Genomic DNA, 17,338 nt, shown 5'->3' with positions numbered 1-17,338 from the left:
ACAGAAGAGTGAAAAAGTTGGCTTAAAGCTCAACATTCAGAAAACGAAGATCATGGCATCTGGTCCCATCACTTCATGGCAAATAGATGGGGAAACAATGGAAACAGCAAGAGAGTTTATTTTGGGGGTTCCAAAATCACTGCAGATGGTGACTGCAGCCATGAAATTAAAAGACGCTTGCAAAAGCGTCTGCCTACAATGCAGGAGACCTGGGTTCGATTCCTGGGTCAGGAAGATCCCCAAGGAAATGGCAACCCACTCCAGTACTCTTGCCTGGATAATCCCATGGGTGGAGAAGCCTGGTGGGCTACAGTCCATGGGGTCGCAAAGAGTCGGACATGACTGAGTGACTTCACTTTACTTCACTTGCTCCTTGGAAGAAAAGCTATGACCAACCTAGACAGCGTATTAAAAAGCAGAGACATTACTTTGCCAATAAAGGTCCATCTATTCAAAGCGATGGTTCTTCCAGTCATCATGTATGGTTGTTAGAGTTGGACTATAAAGAAAGCTGAGTGCTGAAGAATTGACGCTTTTCAACTGTGGTGTTGGCAAAGACTCTTGAGAGTCCCTTGGACTGTAAGGAGATCCAGTCCATCTTAAAAGAAATCAGTCTTGAATATTTATTGGAAAGACTGTTGCTGAAGGTGAAACTCCAATACTTTGGCTACCTGATGCAAAGAACTGACTCATTAGAAAAGACCCTGATGCTGGGAAAGATTGAAGGCGGGAGAAGGGGATGACAGAGGATGAGATGATTGGATGGCATCACCAACTCAATGGACATGAGTTTGAGTAAACTCCGGGAAGTTGCTGATGGACAGGGAGGCCTGGGGTGCTGCAGTCCATGGGCCCGCAAAGAGTCAGACTTGACTGAGTGACTGAACTGAACTGAAATCAAACAGACTCAATATTACTGATAAGTTCTGTCTGTATCTTTCCTACTGGCAGAACATAGAGAGTTAAAAAAACCACCTAATATAAAAAAACAAAAAACTATACTGATAATTACAAGATGCTCTATTTTCATTTCTGTGGGCACAGAATTTATTCAGACTACTAAGCAACCAGGCTTCTCTGGTGGCTCAGTGGTTAAGAATCAGTGTGGGGAGCGAGCTCCGCCCATGGCAAAGGTCATGAGGAAGGAGGCTTGGCATACGCAAAGGCGGGATCAAGCCTCAGGAGTCTCCCTGGAAATTCTCGAGCAATCTACCCCCAAAACCAGAGTCTGCCTACTTTCTGCTTTGTGCTTTCACCTACACCTCTGACTTTACAGGGGGCTGTCCCCCACTACCTCTCTGAAAAAAGAGTTAGCTTACAGCTCCAGTTAATAATTCCTGGGTGTGACAGTGTTTAACTTACAAACTCCTTTGGAAATCCTCTAGCCTGCCTGAATAGGTTTTTCCGGCCACATGTGATTGTTCAGAGCCTCCCAACTGTGAGAGGCAGATGTTCTAAACTGTCTAAACACAGATTCTTTTGAGTAGTTAAAAGATTGATTAGAAATTGTATTGGTGAAGGGATTTTCACTTGTTGGGCCAATGTTTGCTGCTAAGTTTCCATATCCCTTACCTGCTGTGTCCCTGGCAGTGTATTGATTAATATAATTGGTGTAAGTAGTAGCTTTAATGTTTGTAACCTGGGACCCTTGAGTTAATTCTTTTTCTTGTTATAGCCCACCACACCTTTGCTCTGTAGGAATGCAACTTTATCTAATGCTTTTGGAGGGTGGCTCCTGACCAATCACCTTTAGAGAAAAATAAGTTTTCTGAAGAAAAGGTCTTAAAATGTTAACAGGCCTCCGGGCCAGAAGATGATGCAAATCACCTAAGCTTTTGCATATGATAAGTTTGCAGGAAGAAAGCCTGGCTTGCTGCCTGACTCTACCCCTTCCCCCATTATCCTCTATGCATAACTTAAGGTATAAAAACTACTTTGGAAAATAAAGTACGGGCCTTGTTCACCGGAATTTGGTGTCCCCATGTCGTTCTTTCTTTCACCTTCTAGCTGAACTTTTCCTCTGAGGCAGGGAAGCTCATCAGGCCTACTAATTTTGCCTGGGCTTCTAAGATCTGACCGGGGAGGCCTTAGTGTCTCCTCTCCTTCGGGAGAACGGGAGGACGCCTGCGGCCTTCGTAGGTGACGTAAATTCCCTGCTTTGGAATTTTATTCAGCCTCTTTTCTTCACTGAATTTCTTCACTGAGCTATCCTCATTCTATTACTCTTTATATCCTTAATTAACATTTAATTAAGCAATTGTTTCCTGATCCTCGCCGACGCCGTCCCCGCTTCGAATTCCCTGGATCAGCCGGGGCTGGTCCCCGGCAAATCAGGAGACACAGGTTCAGTCCCTGGCTCGGGAAGACCCCCTGGAGAAGGAAACGGCAACCCACTCCAGTATTCTTGCCTGGGAAATCCCATGGACAGAGGAGCCTGGCAGGCTACAGTCCACGGGGTCACAAAAGACTCAAACACAAAAGTCTCAGACACGACTTCATGACTAAATAACAAGTAAGCAACCAGAGTTTTTCTTCTTTCCTCTTTGGAAAGGAACTGCTCAACTGTATGTGGAAGTCAGGTAGTTATTAGTACATACCCATGGTTTTGCTTCTTGGAACCTGTTCTCTGTGATTTCTAAAAGAAGAAAAACACCATTAGGATATTTAATATTGAAACAAATCTTCTGACTTTAAGAAGACAACATAATAAGAATGTTGATAAAACTCACTTTAAAAACTATCGTGCTCCTTTACCTCCCCCACTAGAAACAATTTAAAAATTATGAAAACCCCATGTTTTAGCTACATCAAAGGTTTGTTAGATCCCAATATCACTATGGGCTTCCTAGATGGCACTAGTAAAGGTGGTGAAGAATCCACCTGCCAATGCAGGAGATGCAAGAGAAATGCGTTTGATCCTTGGGTTGGAAGATCCTCTGGAGTAGGGATTAGCAGCCCCGTTTAGTATTCTTGCCTGGAGAATCCCATGGACAGGGGATGCCGATGGGCTACAGTCCATAGGGTCACAGAGTCAGACGTGACTGAGCGACTGAGCACAGTATCACTACAGAAGTATGTAGGAATCTTTCTCTCAACATCCTTATCGTGACTTTTGGCTATAAAATATCCTGTCTTGGTTACCTTGGATGCTTGAGAACTATCTAGACAAAGAATTTCAAAAATTTTCTTACTGGAACAATGAATCACATGTAACAAAAAGTAAGTTAACAATATTGGGGGAAAGAAAGGGATAGTGGTGTGTAATTTTCAAGTGAGGAAAAAAAATAAATCTTTTGAAGGCAGAGTTGGGAGCTACAAGGACTAATTTAATAATTTTCAAGGCTTCAAAGATGGTTTATGTGTCTTTTCCATACTCTTACTTTCTGGGAAAATTTCAACATCACTTTTTTTGTTTTATTAAAAATTATGCCTAACCTATTTATTATAGAAAAAGTTTACTGAAGAAGATAGCTAACCATGATTTTTATTCTAAAATGTAAATATACCGCCTAACATTAGAATTACAAATGAAATTAAACCTATTGATTTACAACAAAACAGCTGAAAAAAGCAGTGATTACAGAAGGGATAAGGATGACCACCTAGTATAAGCACCACCAAATAGAAAGCAGTCTGGAGATACTTGGTGTTAGGGCAAGCAAGCAGCCTTATATACTGAAACAGGAAAATGTATAAAACAATTGTTTTACAATAATGCTCTAGGTCAACAAGAGAAAAAACAAAACAAAACAAAAATTCACCACAGTCTTTTCAGAAAGTTCTGTTTAGAAAGTGAAATACATGAGACATTTTCAAAAGTTTTCACCAAAAGTTAACTCAAAAGTTTCAAAACTTCAATAAGTGAAGGTATAAACTTAAATTAGCTAGATATTAAATTAGATAAATTATTTATCTATCTCATTTTCTGATGAGGCTGGAAGAATTTGGCTTTATCATACGTATATTTGAATATATTACTCCAATATAAAGTTGGAGACGGCCAAGTCTAAAGACAAATTCTGTACAAACTAGAATTATATATGAGAGATAGCCATGTCAATGTCAGGGTGTATAGCTATTTCATACCTTTCACAAATTAAGAATTAATAATTATTTCAGAATGAAAAAATATTCTTACCTTTCAAGGCTCTTAGATCCAGATAAAGACTGGAAAAACACTGATTCAAACCTCCTTGCCTCTGTACGTGGCTTGTTTTTATCATTTTGTAAATTTTGATGGGTTTCAAGTATACCTTCTTCAAGCAACAATTTTTTGGGGGGGTTTTGTTCCTTATCTGAAAAACGACAACTACTTTCCTTCTTTCGTGCCCGTTTGACTTTCCCAATGAAGAAGTCATCACCACTATCACTATCCTCAGACATGGAAGACTGTTTGTAAAACCTTTCTTCTGTGCTATCATCAAAATATTCCTTCTCTTCTTCATATAATTCTTCTCCATCACTGTCAACATCAAGTGAGCTACTGGACTCTTTCATTTTTTTGGTTTTACTTAATGCTTTCATTTTGGGGTCAGAAGGTGTCTTCTGGGATGCTGAGGAAGCTGGAGAATCTTTTCCGGAAGGCTTTGATAGAGAATTTGGGACATCCATTGCTTTGGGTCCATGATCCATCTTGGCTATTTTTTCTTTTGAATTATTTATCGGTTTCTTTGCCAATATTTTGGCTTCCTTCTCTTTTTGTTCACGGATAATAGTTCCTTCATGCTGTAACTTGCTGGCATCATCATTTGAACACAAAGTGTCCTTGGAATGATTTTCTTCTGAAGCACTGTTTGATGACTTAACTTCAACAACATTTTGTCTTGCATCTTTAAAGGATTTGACAGCAGCTGCAAGAGAAACAGCACATGACTTGTTTCAGCACTGAAACAAATAATAAAAAACATCACTGTTTTAGTACCATATTTCTTAAATTATTTGGAAATACTTAACAGAATGATTGGAATTTAAATTACATATATATAATAGGTGCAAATTCACAAAGAACTCTATTAACTTTTAGAAAACCAGAACACTTATGAAATGCTCAGAGATATCCATTTTAAATCTCTAAAATTAAATTTATTCTTCCATATATGATGTTAAAAACAGTAAAAACTTCACTGAATATAAATGAATAAAATTTTGCAACTTTAATTTCTATAGCAATAATGTATTAATACAATTTCAGGGTACTATAAATTGTGCTTTCAGGCATAAAAATAATTATCTTCTAATCTGTGTCAGAAGCATTTAGTTCTTTCATTGTATTTTATAATATACAAACATAAATAAAAATTATGTGACTGAATGGCAAGGTAAGTAATAATGTGAATTACATCAATATTTAGAAAGGGCTTGGTGGCTCAGTTGGTAAAAAAATCTGCCTGCAATGTGGGAGACATGGGTTCAATCCCTGGGTTGGAAAGATCCTCTAGAGGAGGGCATAGCAACCCACTTCAGGATTCTTGCCTTGAGAATCTCCATGGACAGAGGAACCTGGCAGGCTACAGTCCATGGGGTTGGAGAGTTGGACACAACTGAGTGACTAAGCACAGCAAAATATTTAGAAAGTCAGTTGTATTTAATATTACCATGAGTATTATCTATTTTAAGAATTTATAAAATTTAGAAAAAACACAATTTTTTAGATATAAAAAAATTTTCAGGTTGTTTCCTACATTTGGAAGCATTTGAAAAGACATTTATAATGTAAAAGATCCTCAAAAGTTAAAAAAAAATCATGAAAGTAAATAAATGAATGGCCATTTATTCAAATTATTTACTGAAAATGGCTTAAGTCATTTAATTCATACCTTTCAGCACATCTATTTTTTTCTTCAGAAGAGGGTGCACTGCTAGTCTAGCAATTGCTCTTTCAGCAGCAGTCGAATCAGGCTGCAAATTGAAATAATAAACACATGGGAATAAAAACTAACACTACTAAGAAGTGAATAAAATGCAACTCGTAATTTTTAAAAGTTAAGAGTTAGGGAACAGAAATTTGTTAATATTCTAACTAGGTAACTCACCTATATAATGCATTCTAAAGATAACATGCTGAAAAAAATACTACTGTTCTTGACAGTTATAATTATGTAATCAATTAACAAATATTCTTTGAGTAATTAATATTGTTCCAGAATTGTGGTAGGCATCATGTGTGATATTTTAAAAAATGTAATATAGATCCTGCAGTCAAAGAGTTTAAAAATCTAGTATAGAATACTAAAATAACATGAACGAATCAAGTAACATATTAGTACTAAGCTGGGTGATAATCCATGACTAATATAACGCCTGAAGTTCCATTTACTAGAGACCTAAAGTTACCAAATACTATATATTTTTATGTTAAATGACTAATACCACTATTTCATTCTCAGAACTTTTCACCAGTGCCTGGCTTATAGCCAACACTTTGTAGATGTTTGATGATGACCGAATGGGATTATATACATATAATGATATGTGTGTGTGTGTGTATGTGTACACACATACACAAACATACAGACACACACATACATAGTATTTATTCATTGAGAAAATTCATAGTTCAGACTACTTTAAATAAATATTATCTGTGGTTGAAACTTCCAAATTTCTACCTCAAGCTCTAACTTGATCTCCAGACTCATATATCCAACTACCTACTTGACATGTTAAAAGAAAATTCTGTGATTTTCTCCTGAAACTTTAAACCTTTTCCCATCTTATTAGATATAAGTTTAATTTTTCTGTTGGTTAAGGGTTAAAACTCATGATTCTTCCATTACGTTTCTCCTTTTTTCACAGCTCACAATAAATCCTTCAGCAAATCCTGTGATTTCATCTGCAAAATCTATCCAGAACCAGTCACTAATCACCATTTCTACTTACTTCCTTTGACCAAATCACCAACACCTCTCACCTGGACCAAAGCAATAAGCCCATAACTAGTCATTCTCCATTGGCTTTTGTTCTTCCACAGACTGTTTTCCATATAGCAGTTACAGTGAAGTTTAAATGTAACCAGATCATGCTACTTCCTTATGGGTTCTTTTGAAAGCTTTACTGCCTTCTGATGCTTAAGCTATCCTTTGCAAGTTCTTCTCTACTTGGCTGATCATTTCATTGTATTCAGGTCTCTGCTCAAATGTTATCTGAATCAACACAACACTTTTCATCACCATTTACTTCACATCACAAGAGGCAGGGACTCTGTCTTACACATTCCTGTAGACCTAGTGCCTAAAACAATAACTGATAATAGTTGGTATTCAATAAACACTCCCTGAAGCATGTAAAAATTTCACTAGTGTGTGAGAGCAGAGCTATCAGCTTTAAACATCTTTATATTTACCCTATTGTTAATAGCCCAATAAGGCTATTTTTCCTCCCAGTCATAAACACAGATGAGTACCTAAGCGAAAGCAAGATAGTAGCTTGAAATCTATTCTGTATGGAGAATTTATCTAGGTAAAAATCACTCAGAAAACAACTTTAGACCTGATGCAAATCCTGTGCTAGGATCACTTGCTGCCTAATTACGGTTTTTATCTTGGGTCAAATGGTATTATCCTCAAGTTTGATACCTAACAAGAAACTGCAAACGTGATCCTAGTTGGAAATAGGAACAAGGGCATTGCAGATATAATTAAGAGGACAGCATACTGGTTTAGGATGGGGCTTAAATCTATTATGACTGGTGTCCCTATAAGGAAGACACGTGGATACAGAGACACAGTAGACAGCAAGAGAATAACACTGAAGTAAAGGTTGGAGGTAGCCTCCCACAAGCCAAGCTGGAAGAAGCTACTGGCTCCACTAAAATGAGGAAGGAAACAAAAAGAGTGAGGAAGGCATGGATATGAGAAATAGGAAATTCAGGCCAAAGAAATGCCCAGGATGGTGACAGGGGATTTAGATTTATATTTAGAATACCTAGTGTTATTAAATATCTTGAGAAGAGATTTCAAAAACCAATGAGGAATTTGGTTTTACATAGAGTACACAATCAACAAAATAAGCATAATAATTATAAACTATAAGTAGAAATATTATACAGAAAAACAAAAGTAATAAACATTCACTAAATGACTCATAGCCAAAGTAACATAATCACTAAATGTTCACCTCATCTAAATCTGACCCAAGCATATTAGGAAGACAGAAGAGATAAAGAGGGTACATATAGGACACAGAGGCTGAAGGAGGAAAGAGATCTAAATCCTTGTAAACCACAGCAGGAAGTCAATAGCTAGTGCTTAAAATGTATTAATATAAACATATTGATGTGGGGGTAAACTCCATAAGAATCAACTGTAACTGAAGGTGGGGGATGACCAATAGAGAACTGTCATTTCTCTCTCTCTCTCTCTCTCTCACACACACACACACACACAAATCTTGTAGAAGTATTTGATTTTCAAAATCAGTGGCTGGCAAACTAACTCATGTGCCAGTTTCTCACCTGCTATCTGCTTTTAAAAATAAAGTTTTATTGGAACATAAAACCAAATTCATTCATCTATGGCTGCACTATGTCACCGTTGTATTGTTCAGTAGTTGTGACAAAGACTGTAAGGCCTAGAAAGCCTAAAATATTTACAATATGGTCCTTTATGGAAAGAGTTAATGTCGCTCTATATTACATGCAAGAAGAATCTTCAGCGGGGATCAACCAAAAACTGATGAAAACAGAAAAAACATTTTTTTTTAAAGCGAGCTCATGATGTCTAAAACTTGAATTTAAAACAAAAACACTGCCCTGACAGTTTTGCTGCCAAATTGAGGCAATGGGTTATAGCCCTAAATGCAGTAAATGTGCTTCCTGAACTGTGATATACTAAGATATTCTGGCTTAGTAGAAACAATTTGGTGTTCAATGCAGAGGCACTATTCTTAATCCTCAGGACTGCTGCTGCTGCTGCTAAGCTGCTTCAGTCGTGTCCGACTCTGTTTGACCCCATAGATGGCAGGCCACCAGGCTCCCCCGTCCCTGGGATTCTCCAGCCAAGAACATTGGAGTGGGTTGCCATTTCCTTCTCCAATGCATGAAAGTGCAAAGTGAAAGTGAAGTCGCTCAGTCGTGTCCAACTCTTAGTGACCCTATGGACTGCAGCCTACCAGGCTCCTCCGTCCATGGGATTTTCCAGGCAGGAGTACTGGAGTGGGGTGCAAATTACATTTTCCCTGGGTAGCTACTAAAAATTCAATTCACTTAAAAGAAAATTCCTGATGATATATGAACAACTGTATCTGTAAAGCAGAAAAACTAGAAAGTAACTATTTTTATCATGTGAGTTAATTTCACATGTTTTAGATAAGAAGTTCTGGGAATCCAAAATAGATTTTGACTAATGTATTCATGTATAATTGTTCAAAGCTATATTTATTACTGTTTCCAAATCTCTGTTTTGACAACTTGCAAAGAGTTTTAACGACCTGGGCGTTTTTCTTTCCAGAGCTAGCTGCATCTTTCCAGTTAGTCAGAAAAAGTTTAAAAGAACAGTGGTAGTACATGCATATCGAGTGTAGACACTAAGTAACACCACCTTGATAAAAATCACTTTACTTTGAATTTACTTAGCAATGCTACTTCTGTTCTCTGGAAAATATCTCAGAGTAATCTAACTTAGTGATCCAATTTCAGTAAATTTTATTTAAATTAAAAAAGAGCCCTAGAATATGATTTAAAATTGTATAATTACATATGACTTCTAATAAATGAAGAGTTATTCTTATTTGTTACATATTGTTTAACTGTATTTTTACGCTGCAACCTTTGCGGTGGACTTATTTGGGAAGAATACCAGGTTATTAAGAAGTGAGATTGAGTAAAAAAGAGTCATTGTATTCCATAATCCTAGGGTTGGCATTCACACTAGTTGTCACAATTGGAGTTATACAGTATATTGCTTATGCACCCACATGTAAACGGTGAATTCAAACAAAAACATTAAGGCTCGAGTCGACAAGTTACACGGGTCTATAAAACTAAGTAGTTACTAATCAGGTATGATTACATAACAATAAGTAGAATTACCTATATCACAGCTTTAGGTTTTGTGATTATATGCAATTTGTGTTTTTAAAGAAAACAATGATATCAGCAAATAAAATTTTTATTATTCTTCTGAAAGTACACTGTTGATGAGTAATTACTTTAAAATAAAGATATATAATGAATTCTCATTCTTTGTGCTTCCTAGCAAACAGCTAGTGTGTGATGACAAGCGCTGGTGGCTCAGATGGTAAAGAATGCAATGTGGGAGAGCCAGGTTCGCTCCCTGGGTCAGGAAGATTGCCTGGAGAAGGGCATGGCAACCCACTCCAGTATTCTTGCCTGGAGAATTTCATGGACAGAGGAAGCTGGCTTGTTGAGGCACTGTCCAGTACTATAAGGCAGTGTCCATGTCCTTAACAGTAGCTAGGAGAAACAGTACTCCATTGGTAGGAATACAATTCTGCTTAAAAAAACATAAGGAGACGAATGAGTTTCTCTAATGGTTTCTCTAATCAATGGTTTCTCTAATGCCAATCCTTTCAAACTCTTTCAGAAAAAAAAAATGAAGGGAGAACATTATTAAAGTACCAAAATTCAGCAACCACCACCCTGATCAGTCAGCAGTCATAAATTTCAAGGTAAGACCCTCCACCAGCAAAAAGAATACAACTTGCTGAAGACTCAGATGATGGCTAGTACTTTTCGGCAATGAAGTATTTTTAAATAAAGGTATGTACATTTTTTAGACATAATGCTATTATACACTTCATCGTCTACAGTAGTACAAACATGACTTTTACATGCACTGGGAAACCAAAAATTTGTGTACTCTTTTATTGTGGTTATTTGCTTTACTGAGGTGGTCTGAAATTGAACACCCAATATCCTCAATGTATGCCAGCAGTTCTTAAAATGTTTGATTTGGATAAAGTCTTAGTTAAAAATATCAAATTTTATATATTAGAGCAAACATTTAAATAAATTCATAAAATTCTCTAAGTAAAAAATTGTCAAATTTAACACTTTAAACTTTTCCTTAACTTTATTCTTAAGAAAGCAATTAGAAAGCATTTATTTAATTTTTTAAGTTCAAATTTTAACAAGAGATTAAAGAAGTAAACAGAATAGAGATCACAGATTTTATCAACAATTAAATTAACAGTATTGACTTGATTTCAAGACCACTTAGCCAGTTAGGAACAAGTGAGAACTCAAAGTCAGGTTTCTAAATTCAATCTAGTATTCTCAACAAGCTTTTCTCTCAACTATTTCAAATTGGGTCATTTTGTGACCCAATTCCAAGACACCCTCAAATCTTTTTGTAAAGAAATTAAATATAAACGTAAAAACAAAAAGAGGCTTATTAATCAAGTGGGCTAAGTTCATACCTTTGGCAGTGTTTGGGGTCTGTGCTGCAATAAGAGATGTCTACATTTTCCTTAAGGCACTGAGGTTAAGTGTAGGAACTCACAAGAGTAAGTACAACAGTCCCTGAAATAAGGGACTTCCAATTCTTTATCTAACTTCCTTACTTCTTTCCCATCCCTTTTCCTTCCTCACTTAAGTTTCTCCCTCTTTATATTTACAGATATCTATATATAAATAGATACAGCTAACAAAACACGTACACTAGAACAAAGTAATGCTCAAAATTCTCCAAGCCAGGCTTCAACTGTATGTGAACCGTGAATTCCAGATGTTCAAGCTCAATTTAGAAAAGGCAGAGGAACCAGAGATGAAATTGCCAACATCCACTGGATCATCGAAAAAGCAAGAGAATTCCAGAAAAACATCTGCTTTGTTGACTATGCTAAAGCCTTTGACTGTATAGACCACAACAAACTCTGGAAAATTCTTCAAGAGATGGGAATACCAGATTACCTTACCCCTGCCTCCTGAGAAATCTGTATGCAGGTTAAGAAGCAACAGTTAGAACTGAAGATGGAATAACAGACTGGTTCCAAACTGGGAAAGGAGTATGACAAGGCTGTAAATTGTCACCCTGCTTATTTAACTTATATGCAGAGTACATCATGCAAAATGCCAGGCCAGATAAAGCACAAACTAGAATCAAGATTGCTTGGAGAAATATGAATAACCTCTGATATACAGATGACACCACACTTAAGGCAGAAAGTGAAGAGGAACTAAAGAGCCTCTTGATGAAAGTGAAAGAGGAGAGTGAAAAAGCTGGCTTAAAACTCAATATTCAAAAAAGTAAGATCAGGCCATCCGGTCCCATCACTTCACAGCAAATAGATGGAGAAACAATGAAAATTGTGACAGACTTTATTTTCTTGGGCTCCCCAATCACTGCAGATGGTGACCGCAGCCATGAAATTAAAAGAATCTTGCTCCTTGAAAGAAAAGCTATGACCAACCTAGACAGCATATTAAAAAGCAGAGACATTACTTTGCCAACAAAAGTCCATCTAATCAAAGCTATGGTTTTTCCAGTCATCATGGATGTGAGAGTTGGACTATAGAGAAAACTAAGCACCAAAGAATTGATGCTTTTGCACTATGGTGTTGGCGAAGACTCGAGCGTCCCATGGACTGTAAAGAGAACCAACCAGCCCATCCTAAAGGAAATCAGTCCTGAATATTCATTGGAAGGTCTGATGTTGAAGCTGAAACTCCAATACTTAGGCCACCTGATGCTGAGAAAGACTGAAGGCAGGAGGAGAAGGGGATGACAGAGGATGAGATGGTTGGATGGCATCACCAACTTGATGGACATGAGTTTGAGCAAGCTCTGGGTGTTGCTGATGGACAGGGAGGCCTGGGGTGCTGCAGTCCATGGGGTCTCAAAGAGTCAGATGTGACTCAACTGAATGACTGATACGTAAGTATGCTTTATTATGTGAAGGTGAAATCTTACACATAAGGATACAAATATCATCTCTTGAGGCTCAGAATCTTTCACTAATTTAAAAGTTTAAAACAAATGCACAAATAACTAATCCAAAGCAGAACGTGATAAACTTCACAGGAGAGACTGAAAATGTTGTGGAGGTTTATAGAAGAATTAAAATATAGTCAAACATCTTAAATTTAAATAAAAATATTTTGAAGCTTAAAAGCCTAAACAATCTCTATTAACAAATAGAGATTTGTTAATCTCTCTTCCACACCTGCAAGAAACAGTCATCACAATATTGGGAGATATGCAGGAAACCACAATTTTCCTTATTTGAAGTTGACACAGTGTTTGCCTTGGAGCATTCTCAGGAAACTGTGGTTTTCACACACCTCCAGTTTCTTCCATTTCTAATAAATTAAATCAAAAAGGGAAAACACCTCATCTTGGAATGGAAAAATTTTATTTTGGCATATGGGTATTTCTGTGAACACAAAGCATTTGGCGCTCAATTTTGAAAAGAATTTTGAGAATGTACATGTAAATATAAACAAGAGTCTAAAAGTGGAACAGCTCTCTTACATGCAATGTTCATTCCTTTGAAATGTTGTTGCCTTAGAGAAGAACTAACACCTATCTCTGCTCAAACTGTTCTAAAAAATTGCAGAAGGAGGAAAACTCCCAAACTCAGTCTATGAGGCCATCACCATCCTGATATCAAAACCAGACAACGATATCACAGAAAAGGAAAACTACAGGCCGATATCACTGATGAACATAGATGCAAAAATCCTCAGCAAAGTTCTGGCAGACAGAATCCAACAACACATTGAAAGGAACAAACACCATTATCAAGTGGGGTTTACCCAAGGGATGCAAGGATTCTTCAATATATGCAAGTAAATCAAAGTGATACACCATATTAACAAACTGAAAAATAAAAACCATATGATCATCTCAATAGATGCAGAGAAAGCTTCTGACAAAATTCAGCACCCATTTATAATAATAATAATAATTAAAAAAAACCTCTCCAGAAAATTTGCAAGAGGAACTTTTTACCTCAACATAATAAAGGCCATACACAAGAAACCCACAGCAAACATTACTCTCAACAGTGAAAAACTAAAAGCTTTTCCTCTAAGATCAGGAACACTTACCACTATTATTCAGTATAGTTTTGGAAGTCCTGCTGCTGCTGCTAAGTCGCTTCAGTCGTGTCTGACTCTATGCGACCCCATAGACGGCAGCCCACAAGGCTCCCCTGTCCCTGGGATTCTCCAGGCAAGAACACTGGAGTGGATTGCCATTTCCTTCTCCAATGCATGAAAGTGAAAAGTGAAAAGTGAAGACGCTCAGTCATATCAGACTCTTAGCGACCCCATGGACTGCAGCCTACCAGGCTCCTCTGTCCATGGGATTTTCCAGGCAAGAGTACATGAGTGGGTTGTCACTAGCCACAGCAATTAAAGGAGAAAAAGAAATAAAGGAATCCAGGTTGGAAAACAAGTAAAACTCTCACTGTTTGCAGATGACATGATACTACACATAGAAAACCCTAAAAATACCACAAAACAACTACTAGAGCTAATCAATGAATTTAGTAAAGTCATAGCATATAAAATCAATACACAGAAATCCCTTGCATTTCTGTACACTAACAATGAAAAATCAGAAAGAGAAATTAAGGAAACAATCTCATTCACCATTGCAACAAAAAGAATAAAATACCTAGGAATAAACCTACCTAAAGAGACAAAAGACCTGCATGCAGAATAAGACACTGATAAAGGAAACCAATGACGACACAGATGGAGAACTCGACCATATTCTTGGATTGGAAGAATCAATACTGTCAAAATGACTGTACTACCCAAAGCAATCTACAAATCAATGCAATTCCTATCAAATTATCAATGACATTTTCCACAGAACTAGAACTAAACATTTCACCATTTATATGGAAACACAAAAGACGACAAACAGCCAAAGCAATCATGAGAAAGAAAACCAAGCTGGAGGTATCAACTTCCCTGACTTCAGACTAAACTACAAAGCTACAGTCATCCAAGACAGTATGGTACTGGCACAAAACCAGAAATATACACCAATGAAATAAGACAGAAATCCCAGGGATAAACTCATGTATACATGGGCACCTTATTTTTGACAAAGGAAGCAAAAATATACAATGGAAAAAGAAAACCTCTTCAATGAGTGGTGCTGGGAAAACTGGTTAGCTACATGTAAAAGAATAAAATTAGAACATTTCCTAACAACACACACAAAAATAAACTCAAAATGGATTAAAGACTTAAATGTTAAGACTAGAAACTATAACGCTCTTAGAGGAAAACACAGGCAGTACTCTCTGACATAAATCACAGCAATATTCTCTCTGACCCACCTCCCTGATTAATGGAAATAAAAACAAAAATAAACAAATGGGACCTAATAAAACTTAAATAAAAGTAAAAAATAAAGCTTTTGCATAGCAAAGAAAGCCATAAACAAGATGAAAAGACAACTCTCAAAATGGGAGAAAAAAACTGCAAATGAAGCAACTGACAAAGGATTAGTCTCCAAAATATATAAGCAGCTCATACAGCTCAACATCAGAAAAACTAACAGCCCAATCAAAAATGGGCAGAAGACCTAAACAGACATTTCTCCACAAAGAAAATATCAGATCACATCAGATCAGATCAGTCGCTCAGTTGTGTCCGACTCTTTGCGACCCCATGAATCGCGGCACGCCAGGCCTCCCTGTCCATCACCAACTCCCGGAGTTCACTGAGACTCACGTCCATCGAAGTCAGTGATGCCATCCAGCCATCTCATCCTCTGTCATCCCCTTCTCCTCCTGCCCCCAATAGAGGTGGCTAATAAACACATGAAAAGATGCTCAACATCACTTATTATTAGAGAAATGCAAATCAAAACTACAATGAGGCATCACCTCACACCAGTCAGAATGGTCATCACCAAAAAATCTACAATCAATACTGGAGACGGTGTGGAGAAAAGGGAATTCTCCTGCATTATTGGAAACAGTATGGACGCTCCTTAAAAAACTATAAATAAATCTACCATATGTCCCAGCAAATCCACTACTGGGCATATACCCTGAGGAAAACACAATTCTAAAATACACATGTATCCCAATGTTCACTGCAACAGTATTTATAATAGCTAGGACATGGACCCAAGCTAGATATCCATCGACAGATGAATGGATAAAAAAGATGTGGTACATAAATACAATGAAACATTCCTCAGCCATACAAGGGAACAAATTTGAGTCAGTTGTAGTGAGGTGGATGAACCTAGAGCCTCTTATACCAGTAAAGTAAGCCAGAAAGAGAAAAACAAGTACCATATATTAACACACATACGTGGAATCTAGAAAAATGATACTTTTTACCTAGTACAGAACAGACTGGTGTCCACGCTTGTTGTCTTGTATGTGTATCATACTATCATGTGTAAAACAGTTAATGGGAAATGCTATAAATACAGGGAGCTCAGCCTGGTGCTCTGTGATGACCTAGAGGGATGGGTTAGAGTGAGTGGAGGGAGGCTCAAGAGGGAGGGTGTATATATATACACGATGAAGTGTTGGTTTCTGCCATAAGCAGCATGAATAGATTGCCATGTGCTGTAAACATCATAGTAAAGCAATCTTTCATCAGTTAAAAATAAAAATCAAACTGACCAAAGGAACTCGTACAGGTAGAAAGCTAGTAGCAGTACTTTTAACATTAACTCGACTTCAATTCTAGGTTTTACCTAAAGATAGAAGTCAACACATTCATATTTGTATTTATTAAAAACATTTAGAAATATAATAAGAAACAGTCCTCTTAGCTGAATCAGAAGAATTGTGACAAGTAAAGGGCTTAGAGTCCACATTTAGGAGAACAGGAGATTTTTCTGTATTCATTAAACTCTTAAAATCCCATGATTCCAAAATGCTTTTACATATAGACACTTATTCTATCCTTTTGTCCTAAAATTTCATTTTGCAGGCAGAGACTTTGCTTGTCTAAACCTTGGATCTAACATTTCCTACTGATTGATCACAGGTATATTTTGACCTTTCTGGGCCCACTGTCTCATCTGTTAAATGAGATTATTATCATCTTAATGAGAAAGCTAATGTATATAAAGTATCTAACAAGTCAGCTACTAGCAGATGTTAGCAAATATTAATTTGCTTCCTCTTATCCTTTAAAATCAACATTCAGAAAACAAAGATCATGGCATCTGGTCCCATCACTTCATGGGAAATAGATGGGGAAACAGTGGAAACAGTGTCAGACTTTATTTTTTGGGGCTCCAGTATCACTGCAGATGGTGACTGCAGCCATGAAATTAAAAGATGCATACTGCTTGGAAGAAAAGTTATGACCAACCTAGACAGCATATTGAAAAGCAGAGACATTACTTTGCCAAGAAAGGTCCATCTAGTCAAGGCTATGGTTTTTCCA

General features: G+C 37.1%; 1 protein-coding gene across 1 annotated transcript in view; it reads right to left on the bottom strand.

Annotated features, from left to right (window-relative positions):
• SRFBP1 (serum response factor binding protein 1) overlaps nucleotides 1-17,338 on the bottom strand; it is a 61,996-nt gene that overhangs the window by 4,213 nt on the left and 40,445 nt on the right. The window contains exons 5-7 of the mRNA XM_010846284.1: nucleotides 5,817-5,898; nucleotides 4,139-4,850; nucleotides 2,598-2,635 (exon numbers count right to left, since the gene is read on the bottom strand). Of these exons, the coding sequence (XP_010844586.1) occupies nucleotides 2,598-2,635; nucleotides 4,139-4,850; nucleotides 5,817-5,898 (832 nt within the window). The remainder of the gene's footprint in view (nucleotides 1-2,597; nucleotides 2,636-4,138; nucleotides 4,851-5,816; nucleotides 5,899-17,338) is intronic.

The sequence above is a fragment of the Bison bison genome, unplaced genomic scaffold, assembly GCF_000754665.1.
Source record: "Bison bison bison isolate TAMUID 2011002044 unplaced genomic scaffold, Bison_UMD1.0 scf7180017864235, whole genome shotgun sequence".
Taxonomy (NCBI): domain Eukaryota; kingdom Metazoa; phylum Chordata; class Mammalia; order Artiodactyla; family Bovidae; genus Bison; species Bison bison.
The sequence above is the reverse complement of the archived record's forward strand: the minus strand, read 5'-3'. Positions and strand labels throughout refer to the sequence as shown.